Source organism: Cryptomeria japonica, chromosome 3 (assembly GCF_030272615.1).
Source record: "Cryptomeria japonica chromosome 3, Sugi_1.0, whole genome shotgun sequence".
Taxonomy (NCBI): domain Eukaryota; kingdom Viridiplantae; phylum Streptophyta; class Pinopsida; order Cupressales; family Cupressaceae; genus Cryptomeria; species Cryptomeria japonica.
The window spans coordinates 636,457,523-636,468,659 of record NC_081407.1 but is presented as its reverse complement, the minus strand read 5'-3'; the positions used below and the strand labels follow the sequence as shown (position 1 = coordinate 636,468,659).

General features: G+C 34.7%; 1 protein-coding gene across 2 annotated transcripts in view; it reads left to right on the top strand.

Annotated features, from left to right (window-relative positions):
• The first annotated feature begins 5,233 nt into the window (after positions 1–5,233).
• Positions 5,234–11,137, top strand: part of LOC131072082 (biogenesis of lysosome-related organelles complex 1 subunit 2) — a 29,593-nt gene continuing 23,689 nt past the window's right edge. Inside the window, exon 1 of one of the 2 annotated variants that reach the window (XM_058008121.2) lies at positions 5,234–5,496. In XM_058008121.2, coding sequence (XP_057864104.2) covers positions 5,386–5,496 — 111 coding nt within the window. In that variant the 5' untranslated portion in view covers positions 5,234–5,385. The remainder of the gene's footprint in view (positions 5,497–11,137) is intronic. The other variant, XM_058008123.2, reaches the window with a different exon arrangement.

Here is an 11,137-nt window from a genome sequence, read left to right as displayed (position 1 = left end):
CGCTTATTTGTATGCTACAGGGAGGTTGGAGTCATTTCTTTGTCTATTTGAGGGAATTTCTTTAATGTGCAATCTAGATGCATGTGTAATCTGTCCAAGGATATGAACGAACAAAGGGTCATTGCAGACAAGATAGTTAATATTGCATATGCAAAGAAATGAACTCTATTCTGCTTGCTATGTTTGTAAAACGCTTAGTGATGAAAATTAAGCATTCCAAATCTAGTGACTAGGTTTAGGTTGCATTCATTCTAAATTTTATGCATTTCGAGTGATTTCAGCATAATAACAATGATCTGTTTATCTTCTGAATGAGAGTTTGAAGCATTGTCATTTTCTCAGCTAAGTGGTCGCTTTTTCATCATCGGTTCTCTGATCGAGTACTTGTGTATTGAGATGTTAGCTGCATACATAAGCATCTTATATAAATCCATACATTTCATTTTATAATTATTTGCATTCATATTATTGCATGAAAAAAAATAAACATTTGCATTACTAGTTACTCATTCTCCTCATTTATTTGCATAAAAAGAAACAAAAATAAACATCCATATTCCATTTTCATTCATTCATCTATACTGAAAAGATATTCATACATATAGAATAAAGCATATAAAACAATATCTCATAATCAATCAACACAAGTATGATGAAATCAAATCAAGAGCTCGTAAATCGACTGTCCTAAGTCCATTTTTGGGATCGAAATCAAAATCCAAGATCATCCTCCTAGTCAATTTTGCACAATTGAGACCACTTAGCACTTTCATCAACTACTCATTCTCTTCTTCAATTTATGCTCAATTTCTCGTTAATCAATGCTAAATCTCAATTTATTTCTCAAATTAATTCTAATTTTAATCATCAACATTAATCTTTGTGCTCAAATAACTTATCATCGCTCAAATAATTGCTTAAAATCACTGCACAACCCTCGCTATCTTTCGATTTCTCTCCCAAGGTGGCATACTCATGACCTCAAAGTCGAGAATTTCTTTCAAAAATCTTCATTACAAGTCGAGCAGCTAAGCTTCATCAAATCAATCTCTAGGGGCATATCAGTTTTGTCAATCAAATCAAGCTGACATTGTCTTCGTCTGAATCACTCTCTTAACATTAATCAGTTGCATCACTTTTCATCAAGCTGATTATTCATTTAAACTCAATCAAGGGTTTAAGGAGTATCTTTGATCACACTCAAGCTAAGCAGGTGTTCAGTTCCATTGCATCGAATCAGGCTGAACAATTTATTTTTGCTCATTGTGTCTTAATCCATCAAGTTCAAGATTGATTTTATCTTCGCTCACTGTGTCTAGTTCAATCAAGTTCTAGATCGGTAAGATCCACTTCTTGATCAATCAAGTTCAAGTTCGGTATCTTTGCTCTTCATCAGTCTTAGTTCAATCAAGTTCGGGATCGGTTTCGCTTTAATCAACTCTATTCAGTTTCATCAAAACAAACTGAATACCTTGTTCTTCATCTGGTTTGTGATCAATCAAGTTCAGAACTGGTATCTCCTAGACATCAACTATTCTTTGAACCAACGCGCTACTCACGCATTAATTCAAAGAGGGGCAAATGTAATACCCTAAAAATGATCATCTAAACCATAGGCCCCCTAGTCTCGACAACGTCACCAAGGTCCTAACCAAAGGCAATTAAATTTAATCTTGAGCACACAATTAATTTCTAAAATCACTAAATGTCACATGGCAAATTAATCAACCAATATTAATTAAATATTTATTTAATTAAATGATCATTCCAAGTAAATCATTTTTAAACAATTATCCTATTTGTTTTATTGAATATCCTAGCATATTTAATTAAATAAACCAATTTGCCATTAAATCATCAAAAAGGAATTAATTGACAAAAAAAAGAATTAAAATTTGGGAAAAGAAATCAATTGGAGATAATCTTGAAAAACAAATTAAAAATTGATAAATAATCTCAGAGAAAGCAATTAAAACATTTAAATATTAAAATTGAATGAAATAGAGAATAAACCATTGTTTTCTAATTTTATCTTAATTTTAGTTCAATTTCCTTTAAAACTGAGAAAAGAAGCCAATCACATCAATTCACCTGGATTGTGCTTCCTCTTGGAAAATCTTGACCGCTCATCATCATTTGATCTCAACCTTTGGTTTCTTTCTGAATTTTCTATAAATTCATGCCTTCATCTCTCATTCAAGGATCCTGGAGAACATATTGTTATTATGTTGTTTTTGCTCTAGGTTCACTAAGATTTTGCATTGAGATATTACATATTAGTTCTTGCATATTTATTAAATCATCTAGCTTAATATTGCTTAAATCATGTTAGATTAATCTTGCATATCTAGCTTAAATCTTGCATATCTAGCTTAATCTTGCATTCATTTAGCTTGAATTCATGCTCATATAGATTAAATCCTTCGTTTAGATGTCGTCTAGTCACTGGTATTGCATATGAAATCTGAGAGCAAGACTAAACTCGCATCTACTAGAAGGCAATAGGTCGCTTTGTAATGGTTTATTATTCATTGTTTATTAATTTACTAACCATGCATCTAATGACTTAATTGAAGTGTTGTGTATTCTAGATATAGATACAAGTCCACTTTTCACACACACACACACACACACACACACTTTGCACTTCAATGAACTCATGACATGACGAGATTATGATTGAGCAAACATAACATCTGATCAAATTATAAACCCAAACACATTAACTGTGAACAAAAATCATTCGGCATGAAACATATTGTTTGTTTGTTTGCTTTTATCTTTTGATTGTTTTTCTTTTTGGTGACATGTCTTTTAGCTTTTCTGGGATGTTTTTGACAAGAGATTTTATTTTCAAGATGTCTTTGACTAGAAAAGCGAGGATGGGGCATCTTCACCTACTTGCTGCTTGTGGATTGTTCCTTAGTAATATGAGGTCTCGTCTTAGGACATGATTGTCTAAGATCATCGAGGATATATGGGGCTCATGTGAACTGGGGCATTCCTTGACTATCTGATATGTTTTCTTTCATGCAATTGGTATGATGATTCATTTGGATCTTATTAATATCTAGATGAGTTTTATCCTTTTTCTATAATAAGCTCGATGATGATACAAGCACTTAAAAAATGCACCAGAATTTTGATCACCTTTCATATCCTCTTTCTCATCATTCTTCTGTCTCATCACTTTTCTCCTTTCCTCACCTTTCTTCTCTCTTTCTCATCATTTCTATCTTCATCTTCTTCATTCTTTCAATGCAGCAAGATCAATCAAATGCCTTATCCAACTGATGAATGCCTCTGGATCTTTAATCACTTTATCAATCAACTTGCTTTTCTCAATCTCAATGCCCCCTGGGTTAATCAATCAATAATTGGATCACCTTATCTTGTGCTATCATCAATTCCTATCAGCTTAATCAGCTTATCAACTTGGCTACACTGTTCATTTCCATCAATTGTTCAATTACGCCTCATCGATTGTGCATTTCCATCAAATGTACATCTCAACTTAATCACTTGCGCAATATCAATCATCCAATCTTCTCTCCCGTGATCTATCGAGAGATCAATCTCCATCATTCTGTTCGACCAATCTCTTGAGGGGGCATAACCAATCAATCATCATCCTTACCAGTATATCTCTGGGGCATGTATCAGTTGATCAGTTTTTCTTTGAAACAACGCCACAGGCTGCATTGTCTCAAAGAGGGGCAAAATGTAGACACATATGAATTTCCATTAAAATGTGTCCTCTTATCAAACCTTAATTTTCTAATCATCATCAGGGTGGATCCATTATAATATTAGTTTCTCATTTTCCATTATACTATTCATTATATTAATATTTATATTCATATTCCATTATTTTCATTATCCATTATTCACTATATTATAATGTATTCATTCTTCATTATTTTATTAATATATCCATATCATTAATTCATTAAATCTATTAAATGAATATATATTTCATTATTTATCCATCCCATGCATTTAAAATAAATAATAATCATTCCTTACCACTTACCATTTTCCAATACCACTCATCTTCTCTCCTTACCACTCATTCTTCCTACACCACTAATCTCCTATTATCCCATATTCATCCCACAACAGCTTGGATCCACTCGGAGAACTTCTATTTAAGCCCAACACCTCTCTCATTTGAGGCTATCTAGCAATCTAGCAAATCAATGCATCTCTTGCATCTTTTCTTTCTTTCGCATTCTAGCTAGTTTACTTTTACATTCATATCTCATATCTTTTAATCATCTTGCACTCATCCTCAAAATCCATCCACCATATCTTCTTGTGCATGTGCTTTCTGAGAGCACCCAGAATTTGAACACAAGATCTTGAGTGGTAGAAGAACAATGGAGGAAAATACCTGTTAATGCATGTGTGTGTGTTTTGTTTATTTTGGCTTTGCATGCATGTTTCTCTTGCAGGTACTTCATTGTCCGACGTTGAATCAACTGGATCTTCTCTCATAAGATCTTAGGCTTGATTTTGCATCTTCATAATTTTTGAATAGGAATGATGAACATGCTAGATATTGACATTTACTGAAGGAGATCATATAATAGTCTAAAGTGTTAAGATTCATTCCTAAGAGCTTGGAAGGTATGTATATCATAACTTGAATTGCTTTAGGTATTTCAAGTTGAAATTACTAATTACCCACCTAAAAGTGAAAGATAATACATCAAAGAATGTATTTGTAAGACTTTGATGTGACAAGTTTTTTTTGAGTAGAATGTTAAATATTTATAATGGAGGATGCATTTATTAAATTTAGAATTATGTGAAAAGTGATGACTCAAATAATTTGTATATAAGATGATTAATATTTATGCCAAACTCTCATGCTAGAATCTATACATTACAATATAAAGTGAATATGCTTGTTTCTAACCTATCACATGTAGAACACTATACCTTGGTGATAAGTGAAGATGAATATTAATTGTGAGAACCGACAAACATTTATATTATGTGAAGGCTATAATAAGATTTCAAAAGATTCCACCAATATCATTTGAAATAAATAATACTTTTTATAGTATAAATATTAGATTTTTTTAATTTCAAAACATGAAAATTGATGTAATTTAAATATTCTATCAAATTTAATTAAGTGATTATATTGATCAGCATTGATATGATAGGGACTAATAACTTGGGAAAATAGTTCACATATATGTTCTGAAAATGAACAAGATAAAATCAAATACTTGTTCCCATAAAACATAGTGCACCTCGAAAGGTAGACCAGTAATTGTGCTACATTATCCGAGAGATCAAAACATTTTCCAAATATGAAAGCACTGAAAATGCAGATTTAAAAAGTGAAAGGCAGAGCTTTTATTGTTCAAAATTATGGAGCCGGACAAGGGAAAGGAGAAGGAAAAGGACAAGGAGAAAGCCCTTGCTCAAGCTCTTTTTGATCTCTTCACAAATGTATCGTCGTTCGTTCAGGGCGAGCTCCAGGTAGCCCGTCAGCAGTAAGACATTTTTCATGAGGTGGAAATGAACCTGGTGTAGTTTCGCTTAAATTTGTGTCCACACTGGAAATTACTCTAAATTTAGATCTTTGCAGGGATTTTCTTCTTCTTCTTGAAGTAGTTAGAACTCCGATTTTTTTATAGATCCATTGAATCTGAATTTCAAACAGGGAAGACAAAGAATTCACTGACAGATTAGTATAAGCACGCGCGTGTTAGTTTTAAATAATTTATTCTGGTATTTGCCCGTGATCATCTTGGGATTGTTGGGCCAGAGGGAGGGGTATGTTCTCTTAGTTGTTGAGGGTTGGACATTGTCATTTGCGGGTTATTTTATTTTCTTAATTTTGTTTGGTAAATAGGGAGTACACTGCTGAACAAAATAGCATTTTCAGCCAAGAAAAGTTAAGTAAAGTGTATTTCGTCTGCGAAAACTTATTAAGAGGACTTGCATCTGTCTTGGTTCAATGGTGACCTGGTTAATCACACAACCACATAATTAACAGGGGAGAAAGTTTGAAAGGGTCTCAAGCCGATCATCTTTATACTAGAGCACAGCCTGCTAAACTAGGGTTGAGTTCTGTCACTAAGCATGACTTTTTTTTTTTTTCCCTTTTCATCAACAAACATTCACAAGACAATAGGTGCTGTTTTCCATCGAGTCCATGACCAAGTAGTTTAGGGTTGTATTCTGGTTGCAATAGGTCCTGTTTTACATCGAGTCCATAGCCAACTAGTTAAGGGTTGTTTTCTGGCTTCAAGCTTATAAGTTTAGTATTGAAATTAGAGGGATAAAAACGAAGATGAGTACAATTAGTTAGAATGATCGTATGCTCTACAAATATGTAATTCACTAATGCTCAAATTTTCTGGAAGTCAATTAAACTAGGTTTAATCTATGGGTGACTTTGTCTTACTGGTGGCAGTGTAACATTTAATTTGGATATATGTTTACTCAATATATTTATCTGCATACTAATCTATATGTTTACTCATTATATTAATCTGCATAAAAAGGAGTAAAAATACTTATATTTGTGCAATTCAATTGTATTTATTAAAAAATAGATATAAAGATTTATACTTTTGATGCAGTGGGAATACACACAAAAATCACTATCAAAGACAACCTTATACAACCCAAATCAAATACCACATTGAACAATGAAACAGATTCAAAATTTGCACAATGAATTCATGAGATGTTTATACCATATTTACTAATAAATCATTACAACAACCTCTCAACTGAGAATACATCAATTACAGCCTGTAAGATTGAGAAATGTGCATTCAAAATTAAAAATAAACTGATTTACAACAGCAAGAACACATAGGAAATGAACTATAGAAATTCTCTTATTCAAATCACACTCCTCAACATCACCAGCTCCCTGCGACAAACAAAATCAACTCTTTGTAGAATTCAAAACACACATCTCCAACCAATTCTCTGCTGTAAATACCTCCCTACACCTGCAACAAAAATAATTTATTCAATCCTTAAACAAAAATACTACACCTACCCTGTCTTCTCCAAGATCTGGGTTTTTCTTATCTTTTCTTTAAACCCCTCTTTCAAAAACAATCCCCTTCACTCCCAAAACTCCTCCTCTCCAAATTGCTACCTCCAAAAAACCCCACCCACGCCTTCTCAAAATGTCATTTTAAATTCATTTCCAGCTTCATGAATGTGCATTTACACCTGCCTGGCCATTTGCTAAAATTAGGTTTGTTGTTATACCACTAGCTGCACATTGAGTCCCAGAAAATCAAAACTCAGAACCGTAAACTGATTTGCCAAAATTAGTTTTTTTTTATGGGCTCCACTCCTCAAGCAATAACATTCAAAATCTAATTCAAGGACTGTGGGTGCCCTGCATCACTGTGGGTGCCCTGCATCAGACACCCACGGAAGAAAAAAAATGTTTCTTGAGTTGAACTCAGAAACATTTGTAGACCCTATGCCTATCTTCGATCCATCTCTCTTCTTTGTCCACTGGAATTCTCCTGTTCATTTCTTTTTGCAATCTCATAATATCATTCCTTCTCATTCTTGCTCTTCTATTTCCACCCTTCATAAGATTCAAAGTATCAAATCTGATTTCCCACCAACATAGTCTATCAAAATCAGAATAAACAACCAAATTCATACCTTCCTCTTCATCAAAACAAATGTCTTCCTTTACCTCCCTTGCTGTTTTACCTGTTTTTCCTCTTTCCATTGTGCCTCCATGAATTTTCACTGTTTCGGTGCCTTCTGAAAGACACAATGTTGCTGCCATCCAATTTCCTTCATTCAAAATAGCATTAGTAAAACAATCAAAAGTCCCAATCTTCTCATTTCCTAACAAGGATTCAAGGTCTCTACTATTCCCAACCAAATATTTACCAGAAACTTCATTTATCTTCTCATCATGCTTTTCAAATTTGACTTCATCAAAGTTATCAACTGCTGCAATTATTTTCTCTATCTTTTTACACTAATTCACCTCAAAGAACATATAAAAATCTGATTTTACTTTACCTTCTGCTGCAACCTTTGTCGCACTTGAAATCAGCTCTTCCCATTCTCCATCAACCGCTTCAATATGCTTCAGCAAATCTTCCTTCTCAACTTCTTCTAGGTTAGCTTTAGCAAAACTAACATGTTCATGTTTCATGCCATCTATATCATCTACTAAACAAACTCTTGTATTGCCACATACCTTTTCCATCACACCATGCAATGGCTTCAACTTATGTTTCACTCTATCCTTCATCAATGAGTAAGCATTGATATATACATCATGCATTGCTCTCCTGTCAAATTGCCAAGGCCTCACTAACAAAACATGACACGCATTCATAGGCATAATATCACATATTATCTCATCATAATATGTTCCAATATTAAACTTCACCAAAATTTGTTTACGGATGCCTCCTCCTTTCTAGCTACAATTTCCGCACCATCTCTTCGGAAACGAGATAATCAGTACTCCCATTATCTATGATAACATTACATACCTTTTCTTGACACTTGCATTTTGTCTTGAATAGGTTCTTTCTTTGATTAGGTGCATTGTCTTCACTTACCAATGCCCTTCTTGTCACAAGGACTTCACCTCTTTCAGCTTCATTTGACTGTGATGATTCAACTTCCTCATTAACGTTTGCAACTCTCGCTTTGCCTTCATTTCCTTTTCTTGTGTTTCCATGTTCTGGACATTCATATGCTTTATGTCCTTCTTCTCCACATTCATAACAAGTTATCTTGTAGTTTCCTCTTCCAAACTCTCTACTCAATCTTCCTCTTCCTTTGGAATTTTGTCCACGGGGGTAGGAATCATCTTCCCTCTGATTTTTACTATTGCCATGCTCTTCAAATTTCTGGTTTTTTTGATTTGAATCCTCATCCCAATCTCCATATGATCTTTCCTCTTTCTTTCCATCTCGGCCTCTTCCTCTCTGATTATTTTCAAATCTTTTGTTCATTTTCTCCTCAATTTTTAAGGCAATTTGGTATGCATCTTCCATTGTAAGGACTCTCACCAAAGTCATTTCTTCTTGTATGCTTGGCCTCAAGCCAATAATGTACCTTGCCACCTTCTCCTTAGTTGCTTCAGCATGCCCGGTTCTAATGAGGATTTTGTGAAACTCCTCTATATATTCTTTTACTGTCTTGGCTCCTTGTTTCAATCCTTGCATCTTCTTGAGTAGATCCAATTCATAGTCTACAGGAACAAACTGTCTCTTCATTTTTTCCACCATTTTGTCCCACTTTGTGATCCTTTCTTTTCCTTTTCTTCCTCTTTCTAATTGGACTTCTCTCCACCAAATTGAAGCATGTCCTTTTAGCTTGGTTTTAGCAAACCTCACTTTATCAGGATCTCTTATTTCCTCAAACTCAAAATACTCTTCTATATCATTCAGCCAATCTACTGATTCTTCTAGATTTAAATTCCCACTAAATGTAGGAACATTGATCTTGGGTTTTTTTTTGATCCTTGATAATGCAATCAGCAATGGGTCATTTGCTACTGCTGCCACTGCTTCTCTTTGTTAATTTTAGCACTTTCAGATTAGATAATACTCAGAAAATCAGAATTTGTTTCCAACTAGGTTAATTAGATTTATTGTTTTTCAGATTTAAGCATAGTAAGAAATGAATGCAAAAGAGACAAGACAAAGTTACCCTGGGAAAACCTCCTAGGAGGAAAAACCCAGCCAGAAAAGATCCTTAGATCTGATTATGGTTTTAGATTCAATTGACAATTACACACTTATCTGGAGTATAGAAGTTGCAGTCACAAGGAAGATGGTGTAGAAGACTACACAGCTAGTTTGTTGACAGTGATCATGTTTTACAGTTCTTCTAACTTGTCTTGCTGTGTATGCACCTTTCAACTAGTTGCAGTCCTTTGCTTGAGCCTTCAATGGAGATCCCTGTCTTTGTAATCACCAATTAGATCTGCTGTACATTCATGGAGTTCGCTATGATCACTAATTGGATCTGCACATACATGGAATTTGCTGTGATCACCACTTAGATCTGCACATACATGTAGTTCGCTGTGACCTATTGCTTGTAAAGGAGTTCGCTGCACAAGAAGGATATATTTGCTGTGACCTACTGCTTGTAGAGGAGTTCGCTGCACAAGAAGGATATATTTCGCATTTACTTGCAGACTACATTGATTATATTGTGAGAGATAAATGTCTTATTTATAGGAGAGCAAACACTCCTAATCAAGTTGGCTTGATCCAATTAATTTCATTAATTTATTTAATTCCTTTTTGTGTGTAGAGGATAGGGTCGGCCCTATCAAGGTATAGCGTGGGTTTATTTAATTCCTTTTGTGAGTGTAGCGTGGGGACCTTTTGGAGTGGCCGAAAGATATAGGGCTTGGTCCTATATATTGAAGAAAGGGCTGGCCCCCTTAGGCGGATTCCAATGTTGCCCAAGGCAATTGGAATCCACTAGGCCCTAATTATAAACAACACTCCCTCTTAATTAGGGCAGAGAATCATAACCATAATCTTCCGTCTTGCACACAAGCATAGACTGAATCCACCTTGCATTGCCCGCAGAGGGTGGAGAGGATCTTTTCTACCATCTTACATTGCCCGCAGAGGATGGTCAACAATTACACTAATACCATCTTACATTGCCCGCAGAGGATGGTTTAGCAATTACACTTCTCCCTGAGAAGTTTTACAATACTATCTTACATTGCCCGCAGAGGATGGTTTAACATTTACAATATCATCTTACATTGCTCGCAGAGGATGGTTACTAATTACACTTCTCCCTGAAAGTTTACAATACCACCTTACATTGCTTGCAGAGGGTGGTTTAACATTTACAATACCATCTTACATTGCCCACAGAGGATGGTTAATAATTATACTTCTCCCTGAGAAGTTTACAATACCACCTTACATTGCCCGCAGAGGGTGGTTTGATACAACACAATGTATCACTGAGATTGAGACTCCCTCTCAATTAGGGTTTCATTTTCCACAATACCAAGTCTGTCCTTGAAGTACACAAACTTCACTTTGGATAGAGGCTTGGTAAGAATATCTGTAACCTGTTCATCAGTGCTGACATACTTCAACTGAATAGCAGCTCTTTGCACCAT